The sequence below is a fragment of the Anomaloglossus baeobatrachus genome, chromosome 6 (assembly GCF_048569485.1).
Source record: "Anomaloglossus baeobatrachus isolate aAnoBae1 chromosome 6, aAnoBae1.hap1, whole genome shotgun sequence".
Lineage (NCBI taxonomy): Eukaryota > Metazoa > Chordata > Amphibia > Anura > Aromobatidae > Anomaloglossus > Anomaloglossus baeobatrachus.
The window spans coordinates 534,461,157-534,487,997 of record NC_134358.1 but is presented as its reverse complement, the minus strand read 5'-3'; the positions used below and the strand labels follow the sequence as shown (position 1 = coordinate 534,487,997).

The 26,841-nt window shown below is 45.7% G+C and overlaps 2 protein-coding genes across 3 annotated transcripts in view; both read right to left on the bottom strand.

Annotated features, from left to right (window-relative positions):
• Nucleotides 1–24,182, bottom strand: part of LOC142243541 (nebulette-like) — a 145,810-nt gene extending 121,628 nt beyond the window's left edge. The window contains exons 1-7 of the mRNA XM_075315579.1: nucleotides 23,649–24,182; nucleotides 23,354–23,484; nucleotides 23,125–23,221; nucleotides 19,048–19,141; nucleotides 16,631–16,744; nucleotides 14,871–14,961; nucleotides 11,597–11,711 (exon numbers count right to left, since the gene is read on the bottom strand). The gene's annotated coding sequence lies outside the window, so the exon portion shown is untranslated. The remainder of the gene's footprint in view (nucleotides 1–11,596; nucleotides 11,712–14,870; nucleotides 14,962–16,630; nucleotides 16,745–19,047; nucleotides 19,142–23,124; nucleotides 23,222–23,353; nucleotides 23,485–23,648) is intronic.
• LOC142243542 (LIM zinc-binding domain-containing Nebulette) overlaps nucleotides 1–26,841 on the bottom strand; it is a 321,524-nt gene that overhangs the window by 159,808 nt on the left and 134,875 nt on the right. For both annotated transcript variants that reach the window (XM_075315580.1, XM_075315581.1), the window contains exon 4: nucleotides 24,202–24,309. In XM_075315580.1, the coding sequence (XP_075171695.1) occupies nucleotides 24,202–24,309 (108 nt within the window). The remainder of the gene's footprint in view (nucleotides 1–24,201; nucleotides 24,310–26,841) is intronic.

The window sequence follows — 26,841 nt, the reverse complement described above, 5'->3', positions numbered from 1 at the left end:
GGACTACCGGAAGATCAACCAGATAACCCATAAAGATGCCTATCCATTGCCTCGTATTGAAGAATCTTTGGCTGCACTGAGAACTGCAAACTACTTCTCGACCCTTGACCTCACCAGCGGATACTGGCAAGTGGCCGTGGCCCCCGAGGACCGGGAGAAGACCGCCTTCACCACCCCGATGGGGCTATGCGAATTCAATAGCATGCCGTTTGGGCTGTGCAATGCCCCCGGGACTTTCCAACGGTTGATGGAGTGCTGTCTGGGACATTTAAACTTCGAGACCGTCCTGCTGTATTTGGATGATGTGATTGTTTATTCCCAGACGTATGAGGCCCATCTGGAGCACCTGGCCGAGGTGTTCGCGTCCCTTGCCAAGTTCGGGATGAAGTTGAAGCCCTCGAAGTGCCATCTGCTGAAACCCAGGGTGCAGTATCTAGGACACGTGGTGAGTGCGGATGGTGTCGCCCCCGACCCTGAGAAGATCACTGCCATCCAGAGCTGACCGAGACCAACCACAGTGAGGGAAGTAAGGCAGTTCCTGGGTCTGGTGGGGTACTATCGGCGCTTTATAAAGGGGTACACGAAGATGGCTGCCCCCATGCAAGATCTCCTCGTGGGACAGACCAAAGGTGGTAGGCCTATTGGAGCCCCACTGTTGTGGGAGGACAAGCATGAGGAGTCCTTTGGCCAGTTGAAGGCGGCCTTGACCGGAGAAGAGGTCTTGGCGTACCCTGACTATGGGCGCCCGTTCATCCTCCACACGGACGCCAGTAACGTGGGGCTAGGAGCGGTCTTGTCCCAGGTCCAGGATGGGAAGGAGAAGGTGATTGCCTACGCCAGCCGAAAACTCCGGCCGACCGAGAGGAACCCTGAGAACTATAGCTCCTTCAAGCTCGAGCTATTGGCGTTGGTATGGGCTATCACAGAGCGGTTCCGCCACTACCTGGCGGCGGCAAAATTCACCGCGTTTACGGACAACAATCCGCTAACTCACCTGGACACGGCCAAGTTGGGCGCGCTGGAGCAGCGGTGGGTAGCCCGGTTAGCCAACTATGATTTCACCATAAAGTACCGAGCTGGTCGTGTCAACATCAATGCAGATGCACTCTCCCGGATGCCCCATTTGTCAGAAGAGGGGTGTGAGGATGACGACCTCGAGGAGATTGAGTTGCCTGCGTTTCACCAGCCGCCTACTGAGAGGGTACAAGTATGTCAGCAACGGGCGGACCTGGACCCGTGGCCCAGTCAAGAGTGGCAGGACGCCCAGGACCAAGCACCGGCTGTCCGCCTTGTCAAGACCCTGGTGGAACAAGGTGCTATGGGAATGGACCCTGCCGCTCCAGCCGAAGCCCAACGCTTGTGGAAAGAACGAAAACGGCTCTACCTACACCAAGGGAGGCTGTACCGTGAGCTGATCAACCCAAAGACCCATGAGAAAATATGCCAGTTGATCGTTCCTCAAGCTGAGGTTGCTACCGTCCTGCGGGCATACCATGATGGTGCTGGCCACTTCGGGTGGAAGAAGCTGGAGATGCTGTTGAGGGAGCGGTTCTATTGGAGTGGGATGCGTGAATCGGTGGAAGCCTGGTGCCGAGAGTGCGGTCCTTGTACACTAAGGAGAAAGGACGAGACTAGCCAGAGGGCACCGTTACATCCCATAGTCACCCATCAGCCGCTGGAGCTGGTCGCCCTGGACCATGTCAAACTCACCCCTAGCCGAAGTGGGTACACCTACGCGTTGACCATGGTAGACCACTACTCAAGATTCATGGTGGTAGTCCCCGTTAAGGACTTGACTGGTCGAACCGCTGCCCGAGCGTTCCAGCCCTATTTTTGCCGACCCCATGGGTACCCCGAGAAGGTGCTGACTGACCAAGGCCCGGCTTTTGAAGCAGAAGTGTTTCGCGAATTCTGCCAGTTGTACGGCTGCAAGAAGATCCGGACCACTCCATACCACGCCCAAACCAACGGCATGTGCGAGAAAATGAATCACTTGGTCCTGGAGCTCCTCAAGACGCTACCGCTGGAAGAACGGAACATGTGGCCGGAAAAGTTACCCGACTTGGTCGACATGTACAATAATATCCCATCCAGCTCGACGAAGTGCACCCCAGCGTATCTGATGAGGGCCCGGCCTGGCCGCCTGCCGGTGGATCTGGAGATGGGGTTGGAGGCTCCGGAAGCACTCCCTTCAACGGCAGAGTGGGAAAGTTGGAGGAGGGCCCAGTACCGGCAAATCCAGGAGTATGTGGAGAAAAACCTCAGTCGAAGTCGAGAACAGCAAGAGCACCGGTTCAACCAGAAGGCGCCTGCAGGTCCTTTCCAGCCAGGAGATGTGGTGCTGAAACGGAAGAGAAAAGCCCACAAACTGGATGACCAGTGGGAGCAAGTCCCTTACGTCGTACAACCCACCGAGTGGGACAATGGGAAGACCTACCAGATCAGTCGTGACCAAGGGGGCACCCTGGCCACAGTTTCTCGGGACCATCTAAAGAAATGCCCCCCAGCGTTAAAAGCAGAGGCTGAAGTACCGGTTCCTCCACCAGTGGAAAAGGCAGCAGAGGTAATCCACACTGTAATGGGTGACTTCCCAGCAAACTGGCCTACACAGAACGGCGCGGTGATACTTCCAGTGATACTGTTCCCACAACCCGTGGATGAAGAAGTAGTGGAAGCGGTTAACCGTGAGCCAGAACCAGTGCCAGTGCCCAGGGATGAACCTGTACCCAGCCCCCCTGCACCTCCGCCTGCCCCACACTATAGCAGGGAGGAGGAACCGATTGTTCCCTCTACCCCACTGTCTAGCACCACTGACACCGGGCCCCGAAGGTCCACCCGTTCCAACCTAGGTAGACCCCCACTTAGGTACAGGGAGACCGTTCTATGAGTAAGAGGGGCCCGCAAATGTAAAAGAGTGTTGTGTGTTCGTTTGAAAGTTTGTTGAAAGTTTTGAAAAATGAAAAACACTGATTGAACCGAGTTTTCACCTGATTGTCAGCTGTGATTAGCAACCGGCAGGAGCCGGCACCGTTGTCCCCGTGGGGACCGTTAAAAGTTTAAAAATGCATGGGAACTAGCCATGGACAAGCCCGTGAACTCTGCAGGGCAACCACAAACGTTAGTGGCTTGTAAATATGTTGGGTACCGTTACCGTTTCCGCAGGCCGCCTCCGGAGAGGCAGGTTGGAGGGAGGGCCCTGAGCAGAGCAGGCCAGGGCCCAGCCACCAAAGGGACCGGTGGCTACCCTCTGGAGGGCAAGGACAGATCCCGCTCGGGTACCGTGTGCTGGACTGTGGGTCAAGGGGTGCTGCCTGGGTTTTAGGGGCAGCATCAGGGCCAGGTTACTTGGGTGGGAGAGAGCGGAAACCGTGACCGTATACCGTTGCAACGTTAAAAGTAAATGTGCCTCCCGTCTTGGGAAGAGTTGATTGAAAATGCTTATGTTATGTTTAACCCTGTTATCCCCTTTTTACAGAAAAATAAAACCGGTGTAGGACGGCAGCCCGCGGACGGTCTGCATTTTGCTAAGGGGGAATGTGTCGCCCTGGGCAAGCCAGGGGACACAGATAACAACACCACTACACCCCACACTCCAGGTAGGCACACCTGCTAACCAGAAATCCTTGTTGCCTTCCTCCAGGAGTCTGTGATGCACACCAGGGGGTGGGCCAGGCAGTTGGCTCCGCCCACCAAGGAGCTCACAACTCTGGAGGCAGGAAGTAACCAGGCAGATTAGCCCAGGCAGGGCTTGAGTAAACATCGAGATTAGCCCGGGCAGGGCAAGAGTGCAGTCAGCTCAGGGAAGAGCTTGAGAGTGGAGTCCAGTCAGGGACATGAACGAGTGAACAGGAGATTAGCTCAGGAGGAGCTTGAGTAAACAACCAAGAAGTGAAAGTGGAGGAAAGAAAAGGAGTAAAGGAGGAAAGCAAGAAGTGGTGACAGAGCAGAGAGTGTGCAGAGCCTGAGAGCCCAGCTGTGTGTAGGGCTAGAACAGCAAGGTCAGCGACGGCGGTGACTGTCCGGAGGGGGACCGTTTGGAAGTTCCTGGAAGGACCCCGTTGGCTGTGTGCCCGGTGGTCTGGAGCAGTGTTCCGAAGGACAGTCAGCACCAGGGCAGGGGCCTCTCGGACCCCGGCAAGGCTAGGAGTCGCCCAATTTGCCGAATCAGTCAGTGAAGGGGACGCAGATCCCCCAGCAACAAAGTCCCGATTGACGGCAACAGCCCGACCATTACCGGGGAGACACCGCCACCGCCAAGGCACCAGTTTCCCCAGGGCCAGCGCCTGCGGGCAATGTGTAGAGCTCCTCCGGCCCAGATTGCAGCCGGGGAGCGGGTAACCGGAGGGAATCCACCGCTACCATCAGTCAAACAGGTGCAAGGAAGAGAGACGTCACCGTCACCTACCGGGAGTGCAGGTGCAACCGTCTGTGGGACCGTCCTACCAGCCGTTGGTTTACCGTACAAACTGTGTCCGTGTCTCAGGCTGAGTGAGTACCACAGTGCCGCAAGGCACAGCGCTGCCCCCGCGTCCCTGCGCCCTCCAGGCCCTACACTTCACATCTCTTCACCGGGCCCCGGGATCACCAACCCCTACCCACGGAGGGGCAACACAACACCTGGCTGCTCCCATCACCATCCCCGGGATCCCCATCCAAAGCAGCGGTGGTGCAATCACCACAACCGTGGGTGGCGTCACGAACTATAACAATCCCCACACCCAACAAACCCCTTTCACTCACGGGCGAGGAGTGCCGCTCGAGACACCCCGGGATCCGGCCCACAGCTCGAGCCACCACTGAGCAGCTGCCGGACCCGAGCAGTAGGGGTGAGCGCGGTGTGCTGACACCCTCCTCCCCGCCCGCGACAAGTCTATAGAGTCTCATTCTGACGCTCCATAGACTTACACTGTAAAAGCCACTTCTGGGTCATGCAGAGCGCAGTGCGACATGGAGAGTTTGCAAAGTAGTGATGTCACTGAACAGAACTGGATGGCAGTAGATGAGTATATTAATACACTGACACTACACTGCATGCACATATACACAGGTTTCTAAAACTAAATCTTCACAGGAGTGCTTCTTTAATATATATGAGGCAAGGGTTACATTACTGCACTGTAATAAAAAATTAATAATATTATTTGTATATGAAAAGTAAAGTACCATATATATTACAAGCAACTATTGCGCAAGTGGACAAGATGATAATGCGAGCCTGTTTGTACTTGTCTAATAATGCAATCATACATTACTTCCAGGCATACTGGCAAGTGCTCAAAACCAATATATACTCTTCTCAGTATATGGTATATATCAGGCAGCCCGAGGGAAAAGCTTTTCTTGATATACAAATTGGCGCAAAGTCTAATATCTGTAAATAGATCATTTGGCTATATGTTAAGTTGTCACATTGAAATGTGTTAGAAATTTCAACTAAAGAAAAGTAATTCCTGACTGTGAAAAACAAATTTCTGGCTTCAGGCTTTGAAAATTATTATTTTTTTCCGCTAATGATATCACTTTAAAAGGGTTGCACATAGAGATTAGCGAATGTCTTCATATTCTAGTTCCGCAGCTTTACCAAATTTTTGCAAAATTTCAAATTTGCACAAATTGATTTGCAACAAACAGAAAGTACTGTAAAGCTTCCAATAGCCCGCAAAAGACGTGTGTAACACTCTGAGGTTTCCTAGGACTGAATCCAACTTTTTTTTAAGCTCTTTAAGAGAGTTGGCCACTTTCCCTTGCTGTAGCAGCTTTCCTCACAAGTTCGCCAGCACCACCAGCGTTGGCCATTCAATGGCTGCTGGTAGAGGAGCATGTAATCTGAACAGCCCATCGGCCTCCTTCATTAATAAAGCAGCTTTCCCATGTGCAGCGTTTTGCAATTGATTGAGGCTGATTGTCACGCTATGTACAGGGAAGTACTAAGTGAAAGGGAAGAAAAGAGAAACCCTGTGTCTAGGGAAGTGGGAGATGGTGACTCCTGACTAAACCTACTGCTGGTCCCTGGGGACCCTCACCACCCAAGATAGGTTCCGCACCTATGCGCCGAAGCGGAAACCTAGGAAGGGGACCCCTACGTCTAGTGAAAGGGAAGATGATGACCCCTGACCAAACCTACTCCTGGCCCCTGGGGTCCCTCACCACCCTAGATAGGTTCCTCACCTATGCACTGAGCCAGATACCTGACCCTAGGTATCCTTAGTGCTGGGATATGGATGGGATGAGTTGATTGTCAACTCCACTAAACACTATAGATGACACAAGGAGGACACACAGGGGAAAAGCATGAACTACTTATCATTAGATGACTCAGGTAGACGTCCAGTAAAGTTTTCAGCAATGATATCACAGAGGAGTACAAGTCACCTGCTTGCAACCAAGGCTTGAATAAACTAAAACTATCACCAGCACCAGTCCAAGGAAGGAAGGGAGTATTTAAGTACCAAGATAATACTGATGGTCAGCAGCTGGGTGGAAGGCGAGCTCCTGCTGGGTCCAAATGGAGAGAGATGAATCCAGCAGGAAAGCTACCCATTGCAATGAATACTGACAGCAGGTACAATGGAAAGTCAGGGAGCATTCTGCACAGCCAGACTCTGTGATCTTCTATGGTCAGAAACCACATGACAGTGTCACCCGTGACACACTCGTGACACTGATGGACTGGTGTGGTGTGACATGTTCTATTATCAGCAGTCAATATATCAACTGAAGTGCTTTTCAGTTTTGTGACAAAGCTGCACTAACAAAAGCAGGTGGTCAACCCCTTTAATGAAAACACATTCTTACTAAGGTTAAAGTGATGAATAGTTGTGGATAAATGGATGGTAACCAGTGATAAATTATCGTCCTGAACCTCACACACTAAACTTCTTCACTGCTGTGCGGTCACACATACTCCATGTACAGTTCCTTCAGTTGTATTTTGGCTTTCTCTCCTGCGCTCTGACGTCCTCTCACTATCCAGATTCACCACAAAATGATGGCTGCTTTCCCTGCTTCTGGTTCTATATAGGCTATATGATATGATAGATGAAAATATTATGAAGGCACCCTCCCGACTGCTCTGGGTGTCTCGTGAGCCTTCTCTTCTTCCACATGGTGTAAAATGATGACAACAAGTGACTCAGACAAAGTGAATTGCAAATTGTTCTACTTTGCCAGCTTTTTTTTACGTTGTCTGGTTGTAGATTTTGGGACCACCAGGGATATGGTGAAATTTGTAGTAGAACCAAGCAATACATTTTAGTTCCTCATCAGTGACTCTACGGAACAACTATAGATTTACGCAATTGCTAACAAAATCGATGTTTTGCACAAACTTGTTTTTTCTGGGTAAATGAACCTCTTTGTAGACATTCTGGATAAGACCCCCTATAGAAATCCTGTTTTCTATAACATATTAGTAAACTAATACCATAGAAGGGTCTTCTTTTCTGGATGCTCATCTTTTGGCAAAAATGAAAAGTTGTTCCAAAGAGTTTATCTTACTTTGTAAAGGCTACTTTACACACTGCGATATCGGTCCCGATATTGCTAGTGTGGGTAGCCGCCCCCATCTGTTGCGCGACACGGGCAAATCGCTGCCCGTGCCGCACAACATCGCCCAGACCGGTCACACATACATACCTGTCCGGCGACGTCGCTGTGACGGGCGAACCGCCTCCTTTCTAAGGGGGCGGTCCGTGCGGCGTCACAGCGACGTCACTGAACCGCCGCCCAATAGCAGCGGAGGGGCGGAGCTGAGCGGGACGTAACATCCCGCCCACCTCCTTCCTTCCTCATAGCGGCCGGGAGGCAGGTAAGGGGAGCTTCCTCGTTCCTGCGGCGTCACACGCAGCGATGTGTGCTGCCGCAGGAACGAGGAACAACCTCGTTACTGCTGCAGTAACGAGATTTGAGAATGGACCCCTGTGTCGCCGATTAGCGATTTTGCACGTTTTTGCAACGATGCAAAATCGCTTATCGGTGTTACACGCAACGGCATTGCTAATGCGGCCGGATATGCGTCACGAATTCCGTGACCCCAACAAGTTCGCATTAGCGATGTCGCAGCGTGTAAAGCCCGCTTAAGACCTTTATTTCCTCTCTGGAGTAGCTGGAGGGGATCTTAGCACATACTGATAAATTTCGCCATAGATTTCACCTGAATATTCGGGTTTTCAACTTGGGATTGAACTATCATCAATGCACCCTTCCGAAAACTTCCTAACCTTTTATGTGTTTGAACCATATATTACTTAGAATGCATTGAATTAATGAAGCTTAATTGCATCATATTCCACTGAGGTGGTTCTCTGAATATATAAATGACGTGGCGTACTAACTTCTCTATCCAAGTGCCAAACATAACAAGATTAAAAAAGCAAAAGGGATGGGCAAATCCAAGAAGAGCGTAAAATCCAAAAACGTTTTTGTCAAAGCATTAAAATCATGGGATGAGCTATGGCATGCTTAAAAACCTGCCGCATTTCTGCTGTGAACAAGACGCCCTTAGTCCTAGCCCTATGACTAAAGGGTGCTTTACACGCAGTGACATCGCTAGCGATGTTGCTCATGAATGCACCCACCCCCGTCGTTTGTGCGTCACGAGCAAATCACTACCCGTGGCGTACAAAATCGCTAGTACCCATCACACGCACTTACCTTCCTAACAACGTCGCTGTGGGCGGCGAACAGCCTCTTTTCTAAGGGGGCGGTTCGTGCGGCGTCACAGCGACGTCACACGGCAGGCGTCCAATTGAAGTGGAGGGACGGAGAGCAGCCGTATCAATGTCACGCCCACCTCGTTGCCGGAGTACGCAGGTACGGTGTTGTTCGTCGTTCCTGGGGTGTCACACGTACCGATGTGTGCTGCCTCAGGAACGACAAACAAACTGCACTAAGCACTAGCAATGATATTTGGGAAATGGACAACGTGTCAACAATCAACGATTTGGTGATAATTTTGCATCGTTAGCGGTCGCTCGTACGTGTCACACGCAACAACGTCGCTAACGAGGCCGGATGTGCGTCACGAATTCCGTGACCCCAACGACATCTCGTTAGCGATGTTGTTGTGTGTAACGGGGCCTTAAGAGTAAAATATGTCCAATTTTTTAAGAGCCCATCACTTCTTAATAAATTTGCTAAATCTTTGCCTGTCCATGTGCCAAAACATAAATCTATGTCCGCTATAGGGATGGATTAAACTTGTGCAATAATCTATGCCATAAAGTATTGTATATGTGTGTGACTGAAGAAGACCACTTCCCATCCAGCTAAGTTCCACCAGAGTTCCTTAAAAGTTTTCTTCATAGAAAAAAGTCACAAATTTCCATGCAAAGAAGTAAGCCCGCTTTACACGCTGCAATGTATCTTATAATGTGTCGGCGGGGTCACGTCGTAAGTGACGCACATCCGGCATCGTAAGGTACATTGCAGTGTGTGACAGGTACGTGCGATTGCGATTGAACGGTAAAACGTTCATCGCATACACATCGTACCTTTCTCTAGAATTGCACGTCAGATTGTTCATCGTACCAGGGTAGCGCACATTGCAGTGTGTGACACCCCTGGAACGATGAACAGATCTTACCTACGTCCTGCGGCTCCCGGCCCACAATGCGGAAGGAAGGAAGTGGGCGGGATGTTTACGTCCCGCTCAGCTCCGCCCCTCCGCTTCTATTGGCCGGCTGCCATGTGACATCGATGTGACGCCGAACTTCCCTCCCACTCCAGGAAGTGGACGTTTGCCGCCCACATCGAGGTCGTATGGATGGGTAAGTACGTGTGACGGGGGTTAATCGTTTGTGCGGCACGTTCAACAAATTGAACGTGTCACACATACAATGGGGGTGTTGCACATCGCATACGATATCGTATGCGAAATTGCAACGAGTAAAGCAGGCTATAGGCATCAAAAATGTACAACTTTTTCATGAGAGTTCTGGCACAAAAGTTTTAAATATAGTTATTTCTTTCTTTTGATTATATGATTTCTTCTTCGGTCAGGTAGTTCCAGAGTAAATGTAATTTATAAATTCCATGTTTTGATGTGTGGGTGTCATACGGAGGTTTTTACAAACATTGCCGACTGTCATGGTGGCTTCGGGATCTGGTCAGACCTCAGATTCTGAAACTCCACCTTATAACTTTTCTAAGGTCTGTAATCAGCGTAGGGATATTCGGGCATCGACCAACAGATTGGTAATTCATAGGCAGGCTATCAAGAATTAATCTCTGGTGATCTGCTTGTAAGTTATCTTTGATCACATGTTGTGGGGGAGCCAATCACATCTGCTTCCCAGCTATATATGCTGGCTGGATACTTCAATTGGTGCCAGCTATAGTTTATCTTAGCTGTTTTGGTGAGATGTTGTGATCCAAACTAACTGGTGGTTGTAGTACTTGTTGCTGTGTACAGTTGTGGAGTTAACCCTTGTCTTTTTGTCGCTGCCTTCCTGCTCTTGCTTTTCTCCTGAGTATCTCATTGTTGGATCCTGATGTGCTTGCAGTGTGTCAGAGTTTTGGTTTTCCCCTGTCTGACTTTATCTGTGTTATCTCTCCTACCCCTTCCTTCCCTGTGGGAGGGAGAATCAGATCAGTTTTGGTCAGGAGCTTAGACGAGCATGGGACTTAGACATCTTCACCACTGGGAGTAACCCCGCGGTTAGGGATAGCCTAGGGACCCCTTGTGTGTGAACGACAGCATAGGAGCTCCTGTCCTTCATTTTCATACAGTCACATAGTGACAGTGGGGAAAAAAAACAGTGAAATTAACTCAAACAAAAATAAAGCTTACTCTTGCTTTGCTGCAAGGCAACAGTGCTACCCTCTGGGCCACCATACTGTCCATCAGTAATGGCTGTGTCCATATTACCTAGTTAGACGTATGGAGGTGACAAGCCCTTCTTGAATCAGAGCAAAGGGCTGTCATTCCTGGGGGACTTGATACAGTCAAATTTGACATGGTCACCCAATGGAGGCCATTTACTTGCATATACAAGAGTGGCCTCCATGAGCTTCTCCCCCAACAGTAGGAGTAAAGTATCCAAAGTTGTATCGAGAGGGCAGGATTCTGTCTAGATCTTATTTCCAGGAGTGCCTTGCTGTGACTTCTTCATGCATTTTAACCCTAGAACGCGCAACCATAGAAATCTACCATAGAAAACAAGTGACTTAGCAGGCCTGCGAGGCCCCAGGTATGCATTCTAGGGTTAATGGCGTACCCTCTGTATACGTTGTGTAGAGGGTCTGTACACTTTAAGACAAGTATAAACTAAATTGGTCTTGAAATAAAGTGTCATCATTGTGATTGTAACGATGGCTCTTTGGCACGCCGCTACTTTCTGTCATTTCTATTTCATCCACCACAGCAACAAGAGAAACATACAAAGTGCAAATGACACAATTGAAGCCTTTCAAGTCCACTGTTTGCCAGATTGAGAAAATAAGACACCGCATCTTAAAATTCAGCAGAGCTACTGGGAGTGCATGAAGGACATTCCCAGTACAATAGGCCCTTTTAGCTCATGAGAGTTTGCTTTCAACGGCAGCATTCCCCTGGAAACCATCGACTTATTTTCTCAAGTAGATCTCATTTCCTTACCTTATAAACTTTGCCAGGTGTCCCCTTTGAATTTGGCCGTATCACAGGAGGAACGGGACAAATATTTCCTTTCAGTCCTTGCCTTTCCACTTAGAGAAGTTTTCTGATGTCTCTTCTGGAACAAGAAGATGAAGAAGAAGGGGCTGTAATAAAGATGGCAGTGCCGGATGTCACAACCGGTCTACAAGACACCAACAATTCACTCCTAATCCTAAACTGCGGAGGAACAGAACATTGTACGTCTCATCATTACTCTAAATGGCAAAGACATTTTACATCCGTGTCAGGAGATATTTCAGATCAAATTATGGAATACATAATGCAGATCTTACAATTATAGTGAAACCTCTTCTATCTGCTGCACAATACCCATCACACCGGCTGGCAGATTACCATCTTGTTCCTACACATTTTGCCCTGAAATATTATTTACTGTAATATCTTCATCTACCCCCTGCTACCAGAAAGAAGGAACAAAAACAAGTCTGTGCAGCATAGAAAGGCAGTGACATCTACAGCAGAGTGTGACTACAGCTGAACATATAGCATGTACCTGATTGTGGTCACACAGAGGTACCAAACCCTGCAGAATATTTTGGACGGCTGAACATAAAGAATTAATGAGTAACCGTCAATTCATTTGTTTCTACCTTTGTTTGTTTGTTTGTTTGTTTCTAAGTTTTTCTTTCTTTATTCTATGTTTCTTTTTCTCTTTCTACATTTCTTTCTTTCATTCTTTCTACAATTCTTTCTCTCTACGTTTTTTTCTTTCTACATTTCTTTCTCTCGCTCTTTCTTTATGGTTTCTTTCTTTTTCTATGTTTCTGTTTCTTTCTTTCTATGTTTCTTTATTTCTCTCTTTCTTTCTTTCTAAGTTAATTTCTCTTTTTCTTTATGTTTCTATATTTCTTTCTACGTTTCTTTCTATGTTATTTCTTTCTACATTTCTCTTGATTTCTTTCTACGTTTCTTTCTTTGTATGTTTCTTTCTTTTTCTCCTTCTATGTTTCTTTCTTTCTATGTTTCTTCTTTCTTTCTACATTTCTTTCTTTCTTTCTACGTTTCTTTCTGTTTTTTTCTTTCTACGTTTCTTTTTTTGTTTCTTTCAAAGTTTCTTTCTTTCCATGTTTCTTTCTTTCTACGTTTCCTTCCTTCTTTCTGTCTACGTTTGTTTCTTTCAACGTCTCTTTCTTTCTACATCTCTTTCTTTCTATGTTTCACTCTTTCTACATTTCTTCTTTCTTTCTAAGTTTCTTTCTTTCTTTCGAAGTGTCACATGGGGTTTGGTTCATAACTCAACAGCTGTCATGGTGGCATCAGACACTGTACACATGACAGACTAAAGGCTGCTTTACACCAGACAATCTATCGTGCGATAGATCGTCGGGGTCACGGTTTTTGTGACGCACATCCGGCATCGCTTGCGATGCCGGCCTGTGTGACACCTCCTAGCGACGCAGTATCGCTCACAAATCGTGAGTCGGGTACTGCTCGCTAGGTTCCATAATATCGTTTAATTTATTTGACCATCGTTTCCGTGGTAGCACACGCCGCTCCGTGTGACACCACGGGAACGATGAGCAGCTCACCTGCCTCCCGCGGCCGCCGCCGGCTCTATGTGGAAGGAAGGAGGTGGGCGGGATGTTTACGTCCCGCTCATCTCCGCCCCTCCGCTTCTATTGGCCGGCGGCCGTGTGACGTCGCTGTGACGCCGAACGTCCCTCCCACTCCAGGAAGTGGACGTTCGCCGCCCACAGCGAGGTCGCACGAGAGGTAAGTATGTGTGACGGGGGTTACTGACTTTGTGCGACACGGGCAGCGATTTGCCCGTGACGCAAAAAGGACGGGGGCGGGTACGATCGATTGTGAAATCGCACAATCGGTCGTACCGTGTAAAGCAGCCTTAACACTCCACACTGTGGTTTCTCTGGTGCTTCTGAGTTTCACAGGCAGGCTCGGTCATCAACCAGCTGTGTGTTCATTTGTGATCAGGCTGGCAGGAGTTAATTCCTACTGGCTGCTTACCTGTGGCATCACCTATTATAGCAAACCTATCACAGCTACTCCCTGCCTTTTTAAGATGGAGGGATCTGTCTTCCCATGCCAACAAAAGCTTTTGGAACACTGGTAAGTGTGATGTTGTATCCCTGCTGGTGATTGTAGTGCTTTGTGCGTAGAGCTGTTGTAGAGTTCTCTCGTGATCTCGTTGTTTCCTCCCTGTTCTTATTTTCCTTCTTATCACTTGTTGTGTAATACCTCTGTGTGAGCGTGCTGAGTGAACAAGTTTTGGTCTCCCCTGTTTGTCCATATCTGAGGGTTTTACCATTGCTGTCCTGGACCTCCCCTGAGGTGGGGGAGAGAGGGTATTAGATTAGGGCTGTACAGGAGCAGGGCAAGGAAGACGGCCAGACATCGTCACCCAACGTATCTCTGGAATCAGTTACAGCTACGGCCCCCCTACCCTGACAGCCAGTTTAGGAACCTGAGTCTCTGGTTATCTCATCACACCCCATGACACTACGTTTCTTCCTACCTATCTTTATTTCTTTCTGCTACCTTTCTTTCTTTCTTCAGTATTAGAAATGAAAATAATAAACTTTTTTATGTGTACTTGTTGATCTGGTTACCTTTTAGAATAAGCTGTCATTTATAGTAGCACCATTTCTGGTTAGTATTTAGCATTTTTCTCTGCAAGCTCCATCTCTGAGTGTCAATTGTTTCTGAGCTAGTGGATGGAGACTAGCTGCTATGATGTCTACCATAGACAGCACTCATAAAGGAAAGGATAATGCGGGATTATGGGTGTGGGAAGCAGTGAGTATTCAATTTGGCTTTACATATGCTTGACTAGCCAGAGTGTGACACTGAATTCTGTGCGGGCTTACAGCAAGATAACCAGAGAAGGTAGAGCAATAAAAGTTAATGATTCTTAAAGGACTGCTCAAGCCATATTTCAGGAAACCATTAGTATTATGTAAGAAAATCACCTGACAGATTCTCTTTAAGCAGGCCACACAAAGTGGGTCAAATAGAAAAGGTGAGAACACAAACCAGTCAACTTTACGTCCTACAGTGTATTTCACTTATGGGCCTACGTTGCTTTGGCCCATATTTGAAGACCAATATTGTTAAAAGTACCTGATAGTTAGAAGATTTTATACCATCTTTAAGTTATGTCATTGGGCTCATTAAAAAGTATGTAGATTTGTGGGTTCACAACTTCAGTTGTCCCGGTGATACGGTTACAGAATACGTCATAAGCTTTGCCATTTACCTGTTCAGGTCATCGAAGAAATACCACATCTTTTCTTAGCAGCTGCAATTTTGGACCATAGTACAGCATTTCCAATTATTGGGCTTCAGTCCTATTGGAGAAAATGGGATATTATTATATTAGTATATGAATACGTTGATGATTATTTTTCCTTCTCCAATAAAATCCGAGTGCCTAGATCTTCACAAGACTTTCTCTATTTGGTGTGTTCAGGTTGACTTCACCAAATATACAGAATGTCATGCTGAAAAGCTTATTAAAAAACATGTACATTTAGTAGTATCATTAAATATTGACGTGAAAATCCTTAGTAGAACCAGACGATTGAATATTGAATGTAGGTCTCATGTTCATGCTTGGGTTGAACTTCTGCCAACTATTTTATATGTGGAGGGGTCTCCTGACTCTCCATCAAAAGATGATGACAGGGGAGAGAAGTATGAGATGTGTTAATTTTTGACACTTGATCATACTGTTTTCAAGGGAAGTCATCACCACCAGTGTAATGCCCATACCCGTGTCCCAGTGCTGTCCTGCCCCCTTCCCCGGCGGTGACATCTGTTACCTCACCTGCCTGGATGTACTGCAGTGTCTGCCCCATCCCCGGTCAATGCTGCTGTTCCACATAGCCTGTGTGCACCTCACAGGCTTCCTGGTTCTGCACAAAGGGTTTGCATGGCCATGCCCCTTTTCTTAAAGGGCCAGCATTCCCTAACGTGGAATTGCCTCTCAGGTCAGGTGAGAGGTTACAGGTACTTAAGGCACCTTTCCCCTATGGGAGGTGCCTGGGCAACATGTCAGATCCGTTGCTAGTTCTCAAGTCCTATAGCACTGTTTCTACTGTCTTTGCTGCTGCTGCTGCTGTAGTGTGTTATATTCTGCTACTTATCCGTGTCTGTTTCTCTGTGCTGCTGTTATCCCAAGTCTGCCGCTGCTGCTACAAGCTGTCACGCCGGCCGCCTACCACGATGCCCACTGCCGCAAGTATCCTAACTGGCCACTGCTGCTACACCCATCCAGGCTGAAATCTCTACATCTGCTACTGTTGATACTCAACATCAGAGACTATCTCTCCTGTACCATGGGGCCCGCTCTAGCAGCATCAGCTTTCCTGAGTGGCACCCGGTCTCACACCTGCAGCATAACACCCTCATCATTAGAGGCTCTGGTGAAAACCAGGTGTAGGTTCCGCAGTCAAGTCCCTCTGGGTTTTCTCTGTGCTGTGGCCCAGTGGGTCCGCTAATCCCTTGCTCAGCCAGTGAGCATAACAACCAGAGCTGTCTGACAGCCGATTATTTCCCTTTCCCCATTAAGCACACATGAACAGTCTACCGAACCGAGTGTGTGTGTGTGCATAGGGATTTTTGAGGAATAGCCAACAAATGGAGCATTGGCACCTATAAGGCGTGCGGTCTCTACCCATTCATACCTCCTCTTCTTAGTATTGAACGTGTCATTTATCTCATCTACTACCCTTCGTTTTTTTATTTTTGCCAAATCATCACTGGATATGATCAGGATAACCATATGTCCTCCATATGTGTGAAATAAGCTGAATCAACATCATTTGCACCTCAAGCCTTTTCTCATCATAGCTTTACACATAAGTTTGGAAGGCTGCACTTATTGTGGTAATAGAGTTGTCTTAAAGGGGTTGTCTCACAAATAATATTATTCAAGACTCAATAGAGGATGTGAAAAGAAGTGAGTTTGCATTACACATAAATGTACAATAGTGAACGGTTAGGAAAATAATTTACATTTTCATTTTTGGTACTGTTCCCCTGCTTCTGCTTCCCCTGTAGTTGTTGGTCCATCTACAGGGTGGATGCACATGCTCAGTAGCCTCTCTACTTTGAAGTAATGAGCAGAAGCTGTAACAAGCGGGGATAAAAAAAAAGCAAATGATAGGATCGATAATAAATGATAGATAGATAGATAGATAGATAGATAGATAATAAGTGAAAATGACCAAATTGTGCCCAATTAACCATTCTCTCTCCCCGGTGTCATGTAACTCATTAGTGTTACAAGATCTCAGGTGTTAATGGGGACAGGTGAGTTACATTTGGTGTTAACCCTCATACACTCTCTCATACTGGTCACTGGAAGGTCTACGTGTACATGGTGTCTCATGGCAAACAATACTCTGAGGATCTGAAAAAAAAGAATTGTTGCTCTACATAAAGATGGCCAAGGCTATAAGAAGATTGCCAACACCCTGAACCTGAGCTGCAGTACGGAGGCCAAGACCATACAGTGGTTTAACAAGACAGTTTGCACTCAGCGCACGCCTTGCCATGGTCGACCAAAAAAGTTTAGTGCACGTGGTCAGTATCCTATCCAGTGGTTGTCTTTTCAAGATAGCTGGATACTGACTATTTTACATTGTATCATAGTGTCAGGTCTTCAGTGTTTTTCCCATGAAAATATATAATAAAATATTTACAAAAATGTAAAAGGTGTGATATACTGTATATACTTAAGTATGTTCTATATAGCATTAATGCAGTCCAAATTTCACATATTCATTGTTAATGATATACAGTGGGGGCAAATAAGTATTTGATACACTCACTATTTTGCAAGTTTTCCCCCCTACAAAGAATGGAGAGGTCTGTAATGTTTATCGTTGGTATACTCCAACCGTGACAGACAAAATAAAAAAAAGAAAATCACATTGTATGATTTCTAAATAATTAATTTGCATTTTATTGCATGAAATAAGTATTTGATCACCTACCAACCTGCAAGAATTCTGGCTCTCACAGACCTGTTATTGTTCCTTTAAGAAGCTCCTACTCTGAACTCATTACATGTATTAATTGAACATGTTTGAACTCGTTACCTGTATAAAAAGACACCTGTCCACACACTCAAGCAATCAATCACAGTCCAACCTATCCACCATGGCCAAGACCAAAGAGCTGTCTAAGGCTACTTTCACACATCAGTTTTTTGCCATCAGGTTCAATCCGGAAAAAAACGGGTAAAACGGATCCGGTACCGCATCCGTTTTTTCCCCATAGACTTGCATTGGTACCGGATTGTACCGGATGGCTTTGCGTTGCATCCGTTTTTTTCCGGATGCGGCAAAATTAGTTAAAGCGGCGGCCGGAGGCAACGTAGCTTGCAACGTTTTTTTGTCCGGCAAAAAAAACGCATCGCGCCGGATCCGGCGCGATACGGCGTGTTTTACAATAGAAGCCTATGGACGCCGGATCCGGCGTAATGCGGTAAAAAACGGATGCGGCCGCCGGATCCGTTTTTCTAAACTGAGCATGCTCCAATGTAATTAACAAAACGGATCCAGCCAAAAAACGGACGAAAAGGATGCAAAAACGGATGCAAACCGTATCCACCGGATCCGTTTTTTAACGGATCCGGCATAACGGATCCGTTAAAAAACGGATCCGGTGGATACGGTTTTCACTTTTTTTTCAGGATCCGTTGGATCAGGAAAAAAAAGGACTGTGCCTGAATACAGAAAACTGATGTGTGAAAGTAGCCTTAGGACACCAAAGAGAAAATTGTAGACCTGCACAAGGCTGGTATTGGCTACAAGACAATAGGCAAGCAGCTTGGTGAGAAGGCAACAACTATTGGCACAATTATTAGAAAATAGAAAAAACACAAGATTACTGTCAATCTTACTCGGTCTGGGTTTCCATGCAAGATCTCGCCTCATGGGGCAGGGATGATTATGAGAAATGTCAGGAATCAGCCCAGAACTACACAGGAGAACCTGTCCAATGACCTGAAGAGAGCTGGGACTACACTTTCAAAGATTACCATTAGTAACACACTATGCCATTGTGGATTCAAATCGTATAGGGCATGCAAGGTCTGCCTGCTCACTCCAGTACATGTCTGTCCCAGCTGAAGAGTACTTACGGTAAAAATTACAAACCTCTCCAATCTTTGTAGGTTGGAAAACTTGCAAAATCGTCAGTGTATCAAATATTTATTTTCTCCACTGTATAAAACACAGATAAAAAATGAATAATAAATGCATAATAATGACTATGTAAAATATATACTTTGTAAAGTATCTTCTAATATATTTCTATACTATCTTATATTTTTATTACTGGGAGCCCATTGTTTTATTCCAAATAATAATTAAAATAACAATACTAATTAACATGTATAAAAAGCCATGTATAAAAGTACTCACCGGTACATTTCCCAAGGAATCATGTGTGGTCACCTCTGGATGGATTCTTCTTGGTTACAGTGTAGTATTGTGGATTCAATAATCGATGTTGACCCTAGTGAAGAAATAAAGTCACCACACACTACCAAAATAGAGTTTAATACTTGCACCATTATGCATAAAAATTTGATAATGTGAGTCAGATTTTTCTTGAAGGAGCTTGCATAAGTTGTGTGCGTGTTTGCCAATGATGTTGATTGTGTGCAGAGTTGCAAAAGGTTTGGTTTATGCAAATTTTCTTTAAGAAGGCTATATGCATATATGTGTGCTGTTATGTCCCAACTAGACCGCACAAGACACACAGCGGCAGGAGTTTAAGGCTAGTTTCACACTTGTGTTGAACGGCATCCGTTGCATTGCGTTGTGTGACGGATGCAACGGATGTGTTGCATATAGTGACACAACGGATGCAACGGATGCTGCAAAACAACGGAATCAGTTTTGATTTTTTTTTTACAGTTTTATGGCGCTGAGGACAGGTGAGTGTGTGTGTGTATGTGTGTATGTGTATGTGTGTGTGTGTATGTGTATGTGTATGTGCGTGTGTGCGCGCGCATGTATATATATATATATATATATATATATATATATACACATGCGGAGTGGAGTGCGGGGAGGGGGTGGAGCCGAGCGGGGAAGTGTCGGGCTCCCTGCACACATGGCCAGGGTAAATATCGGGTAAAGCACTTTGCTTGGTTACCCGATATTTATCTTGGTTACGGGTGCAGGGAGCCAGAGAGAGCATGCGCAGTGAAATCCTAAGGATTCCGCTGCTCAAAAAAACGTTACATGCTGCGTTCCTCCCGCTGGGCGGAAGCAACGCAGCGTCGCCCAGCGGAAGCAACGCAGGTCCTTTTGGCACAACCCGTCATCCATACAAGTCTATGAGAAACAGCGGAATCCGTTAACGGATTCCGCTGGTTTCCAAAAGGGCGCATTGTGACGGAAGGAAAACAACGCAAGTGTGAAAGTACCCCAAGAGGCTGAAAAGAATGATACCCCTCCCATTGCCTATAGGCATGGCCTTCTTTGGATCACCTCAAAGGGCATCTGTCAGGAGGATCAACCCTCCTAAACCGTCTATATAAACATGCAGGTCATAGGAAGCGGAATAAAATGATATCTTGATATCCTCAATCCCATGAATAGTTCCTGAGAAATCCAGGTTTTTCTTATATGCAAATGAGGATAAAAGATGCCTATGCCACTTTAATCTGCCCCCAAAGATCTTTTCAGCTCATTTGCATATAAGAATATGATTACTTTCTCAGAAACCATTCATCTGATTGCAGAAAGCAAGGTATAATATTATTCAGCTTCCTATGACCTACGTGCCCATATAGACAGCTTAGGTGGGTTGATCCTACTGACAGATGACCTTTAAAAAGTCCCCGACTAAATAAAAATGCTAATTTGGAATAAAATTGAAGTAAATCTATCAAAACAAATTAATTTACATTTGCACCAATCAGATTTCGACTTACTTTTCTCTGTAGTTTCTTGAAAAATGAAAGAAGCAACCTGATTGTATGCAGATAGAGATGAGCGGACCTGTGGATGTTCAGGTTCGCTGGCTTCACACGGAGTTTAAGTAAAAGTTCAGTTCGGGACCAGGACTTGACCCCAGATGCCAAACCCCATATAAGTCAATGGAGACCTAAATTTGTGTGCTGTAAAATGGGTGTAAAATAGTTGTTGTAAAGGCTAGGGGGCTGCAAAAAGAAGCAAAACTGTCAGTAACGTCACCGTTTGTGAGAAATTCCGAGCTTCTGCTGACCGGCAGACTGACCTATGGAGCTGCATTCTGAGAAAGCTCTTAACCCTAGAACGCATACCTGGGGCCTCGCAGGCCTGCTAGGTCATTTGTTTTCTATGGTAGATTGAATTGCTTGCGCGTTCTAGGGTTAAAATGAAACTCCATAGGAATCGATGGGCATTGTGGAATATTTCTCTTTGGATTACGTTGGAACTTTCAGGATTTATTTTATTAATAAATTGGTGAACAAGGGCGTGTTATCTATGAGGTTTTTTTTAACTCTGCACTTGCCAGGTTAGTAATGGGGGTGTCTGATAGATGCCTCTCCATTACTAACTCCTGGGCTTGATGCTTGCTGTCAATTCACAGCCAACATTAACCCTAAAAGTATTACCCCAATAGCCATCACACCAGGGCACTCGGGAAGAGTGGGGGCAAAATGCCAGAATAGGTGCATCTAATGTGATGCGCTATTTAAGGGGCAGTTTTGAGCTGCTATTTTTAGTCTGAGTAGGGCCAAATAACCATGGACCGCCCCAGCCTGATAATACCAGCCCCCAGCTGTCCGCTTTACCTTGACTGGTTATCAAAAATAGGGGGATCCCACACAGTTTTTTAAATTATTTAATTCAATAATTTAAAAAAACAGAGTGTGAACCCTCTATTTTTGATAACCAGTCAAGGTAAAGCAGACAGCTGAGCGTTGCATCCTCAAGCTGTCTACGTTACGTGCACTGGCTATCAAGGAATCCACATCATTTTTTTTTTTGTTAATCTTTATTATTCACAGCAGTGAACAGGCAACGTCCGCATGCCATAAAGCTTGTTGATTGGCTGCACTGCAGTCTTTCAACAAACTTTATTAACAGTAACTGTACAACGAACTCGGACACAGACTTATTTTAAAAGTCTGTGTTCGGGTCCGAGCCCCGGTCTGGTACAAACCCGCAACTTTACAGTTCGGGTTCAATCATCCCTATTTACAGAGACCTCCCACTTCGATTTTCCTTTTCATAAGTAACTTGTGATACATTTCCCTAACTCTACTCTAGTCGTTTTGAACCTAGAGATAAAAGTTGATACATTAAATTTCTCAACACTGAAATAAGATCTTTTAAGAACTGAGCATCTTGGGAAATATGTTTGTAAGGTGGATATAAAAGAGCTTTTACTTTGCCATTAGATACGAAGATGTATTTTTAACACTCAGCATATGCGGTCAGAAATAGCTTTCAGCCTCTCATCCAGTGGATAAATTTGCTTAGAGTACAAAAAGGCAAAAAATGCAAAGTTGTCAAAGACTTGAATTGTTGCAAAGAGGAGAAGGACGTTTTATGTTTGCAAAGAAATGTACAGGCTTTGAAAATCCACAATACACAGTATAAGATGTGCAAGTGAGCAAGTGCCTGGGGAGACGTCAGCCTGATAATAGCATCTTTACTCCTTTATTCTGAGATTTATGCAAAATCTGTCACATTTTTATAAAGGAAGGACCACATAAACAGCAGCGCTGTGTGCGGATGGCACAGAGATTACCCATTCCACACAAATATACCAGAGACACTATATGCCACCTATGGCCCTCATGAAGGCATATGCTCAAAACGTCTAGGGCAGAATATCTCTGTAATCCTGTGTCACAGGTATACAGTGATGCAATGTGGGTCCATAGACTGCTATGGGTGGCAAATTACTGATCCGTGTAGATCCCAGCTGTCGTACAGTGTTCTGCATTGCACGCGCTGGGTGTCATGGTGGCATTAGAGTCTGATCACACTGCAGAATTTGACAAACAGTCTGGGTTCCCTTAGTTGCAGTCTGTCATGGGCGTCCGCTGGTTCTGGCTTCGCTGCTCTTCAGTACAGCAGGAGTTAATTCCTGCTGGCTTGTGATCATCTGCTGGGAGCTCAGGCTGCTGATCACCACCAGGCCTCACCCTTTATAAGGTTCTGGATTCTGGGGCTGTTTGCCGGATATATCTTTTGGCCTCCTCAGTTCCTGTGGTTATTCAGTTGTATGGTGATCTACAAGTTGCAGTTCTGTGTGATGTGTGAGTTCTCCAGTTGTGTATTTAGTTCCTACCCTTTTGTGTTACTCCCCAGTGGACATACTGTCCCTCCTTTGTGTTTGCGTGCAGTGTGCATGTGTTTTCGTTTACCCTGTCTGTGCCTGTTTGTGGGGGTTTTGGTTACTGGTTTTCATTCCCGCTCCCTGGGTGAGGGGAAGTGGTATTAAGACTTGGATAGGAGACAGGGCCATGTTGGAGGCTCAAACCTACCTACCTTCAAGTCTACCTTCGAGATAAGGGACAGCGCAGGGGTTCATTCTTAGTGTCAGCCTAGGAGTCCCCGTTCCATCTGTACATCCCCGTGATATCAGCTTGATAACAGAAGAAATTTATATCAATGCAGTTGGCTGATGACACAACATTTATAATTCCCCTTGGCATGCAGAGTAATGGACAAATTAGGATATCCGTCTATAAAAGTTCAACAAAAAGATTTGTCAGACCTGGGTTGACTTGTAGTCTGCTCCCTCTGGACCAGAGCTCTGCAGACCTCCCACTTCTGGCTGTCTCTTCTTCAGGACAACTTACAATGTATTTGTGTTGTGAAGAGATGCATGGTTGTCATTGCAGTGACCTATAAAGTGAAAGTGGCACCGGGGAGATAGTAGGAGGTTTGTAGGGCTCTGGTTCTGTGGCCGTGGACTACCGATCCAGCAGCTGAACCAGGGTCCTGTGAATCTTCTTGCTTGACTCTACTGTACATATGTTACCATTCTATTAAATTTTTTAAAAAATTACCTGTTCTCATGTTGTCTTCTTCTTTCAGGACCTCAGCTCCGGGGAGTACCGGTTCTCATTGAGGAGTTTTTACCGGCAATGCTCCATGGGGAAAAGTATTCAAATTAGCTCTCAAAGACAAACTGTATTCAGTGCCATCTACTGGAGACACACTATAAGTCAATGGGTGACCGATTGACCAGACTTACAACATAATTACGATAAGGAGTCAAACCGGTAAACCATCAGGATCTCGGAAAACTGTAGAGATAAGTATTATGTAGTCATCTGCTTCACTTGAATAAAAATCATTGTCTATCATTACAGTGTTCACTTTGCCAGACCATTGAATGGCAAATCTGCTTCATCTCACTTTTCTCATATATCCATATAATTAGGCACCGTTGCTACTTGGGACTTTAGGAAAGGACAATGTTTGGTAGTGGTGCCGGACATATTGCTTGTCAACCTGTTGCATTTGAACCTGACACACATTCATATTCACATTTGCTACATCCTCACACACAGACACGTCACACCAACACTGCCGCGCTCCGCACGTATAGGGACATACGTTACTAATCTGCTCTTGGGTCTTTTTAAGTCGTTGCAGCTCGGGGGTGTCTGTGACAATGCTGAAACCTCGTCCTTTACTTTCTTCAAAGTCTCTTTTATATTTTACCTACAAAAAAATGAATATCTATCAGCAATACATTACATATCTGCACACGGAGGATTCACATATCACTCATGCAACAGTCTATTACAAAAAAATTCATCGACACGACTTGACAATAATACAAATGTGCATTATTTGTCAAGCCAACAAGAAATATGTATCCCATAACTTTATTGTCCCTTTTAAACACCCATCCTAAAACAAAGGCAATCTAGTTTCTTCTTCAGAAACCTTGATGATCAGCTCAGTATGGTAATTTGGTTAAAAATTTCCCATTTCTTCTGTAGCTTAATTTTAAGCTTTGCTGTGTAGACTATGACAGAATAGTAAGATCAGGTCTGAATGCAAATCCTTAGCCCCTCTCCGCAGTGCACCTATCATTTTCTTGAGAATGCATAATGCAATGGACACTTTTCTACCCACTAACTACTATTTTTGTCAGTTGCCATTAAAAAGGACCTTTCACCAAATTTCCATGTGGAACTGGACACACAATGTTATATTGGCTGCAAAGTATTATTATTTTTGCCTCTGTTGCAGAGATATTAGCTTTCAAAGTATTTGGCACCTAATAAGTTTACTTTTTAAATACAAGTGGGTGTTATCAGACAGTTTTTCCAGGGGCATGTGCTTCTTCTCCCTGTATAATGCTGACCAATCAGAAACAGGCAGCAACACTTAATAGGAAAGAAGAACATGCCCCACTAGTTTTTACTGAACATGTGTACAGGTAGTCCTCGACTTACGACGTTGATCCGTTCTTACGCGGCGTCGTAAACCGAATTTCGATGTAAGTCGGATCATACGTTCATACAGCACTGTACCATAATAACAGTACAGTACTGGAAACACTTAGCTTGGGAGGCAGCTGTAGAAGGTGCTGGAGATACTGGGGCCGGTATCAGATGAGTCTGGCTTACGTTTGGGAGCCATAATGAAGGGTGTTATGGCGTGCAGAAGACTCATTTTCCTCTGTACAGCACTGGACTAGAGCGTCGTATAAAGCGTCGTAACCACGAAACGATGTAACTCGAGACTGTTGTAACCCGAGGACTACCTGTACTTCTTATCCCTGTATGATGCTGACCAATCAGAAGCAGGCATCTACACTTAAACGAAAAAAGAACGTGTACCACCAGTTTTTCCTGAGGGCATGTACTTCTACCATTATGCTGCTGACCAATCAGAAGCAAATCAAAAAAGGCCCATGGAGCCTCTGTTAGGAGTCTCGACACAGAAAATAGCCAGATATCTCTCCGGGAAGAACCTAGCCAAGGAGTGGCTCTTTTTAGGAGACCACCATAACCACAATATTAAGTATCCCTTTTAGTCAATATCCAACTCTTTGACAAGTTTAAAGATATGACAACGGAAATAACAAGTTCAGGTATCCATCCACAGACAGCTGTTTCGGGGTATTGCCCCTCAGCAGTGTGGAGTAGGATTCTGGCTAGGTGGGAGCAATGCCTAGTAGACCAGCAAGACAAAACAATCACTGATCTCGGGGAGACCAGCCTGAGAAAACACTGTCGGCAGCGAGCAAAGGCACTCAACAAAGTGAAATCTTAGGTGCATTGCCTCCTGGAAAATATGCAAATAAAAAAAGGTCCGTGGAGCCTCTGTTAGGAGTCTCGACACAGTAAATAGCCAGATATCCCTCCGGGAAGGACCTAGCCAAGGAGTGGCTCTTCTTCGGAGACCACCATAACCACCATATTAAGTGGCCCTTTTAGTCAATATCCAACTCTTTGACAAGTTTAAAGATATGACAACAGAAATACCAAGGCCAGGTATCCATCCACAGACAGCTGTTTCGGGGTATTGCCCCTCATCAGTGTGGAGTTGGATTCTGGCTAGGTGGGAGCAATGCCTAGTAGACAATCAGAGGTAGGCAGAAACACTTAAAAGGAAAGAAGAACACAACCCACTAGTTTTTACTGAACATGTGTACTTCTCCCTGTATAATACTGACCAATCAGAAGCAGGCAGCTACACTTAAAGGAAAGAAGAACATGCCCCACTAGTTTTTCCTAAGTCGTCTACTTCTCCTATTATGATGCTGACCAATCAGAAACAGGCAGCAACACTTAAAAGGAAAGAAGAACACGCCCCACTAGTTTTCACAGAGCATGTGTACTTCTTCTTCCTGTATGATGCTGACTGATCAGAAGCAGGTAGCAACACTTAAAGGAAAGAACATGCCCACTAGTTTTTGCTGAACATGTGTATTTCTTCTCACTGTATGATGCTGACCAATCAGAAGCAGGCGAAAATTCTTAAAAGGAAAGAAGAACATGTCCCACTAGTTTTTACTGAGGGCATGTACTTCGTCTCTCTGCATGATGCTGACCAATCAGAAGCAGGCAGCAATTCTTAAAGAAAAGAACAACATGCCCCCTTACTTTTTACTGGAGGTGTATGCTTCTTCTCCCGTTATGATGCTGACCAATCAGAAGCAGGCAGCTACACTTAAAGGAAAGAAGAGCACGCCCACTAGTTTTTACTGGGGGTGTGTACTTCTTCGCCCTGTATTAT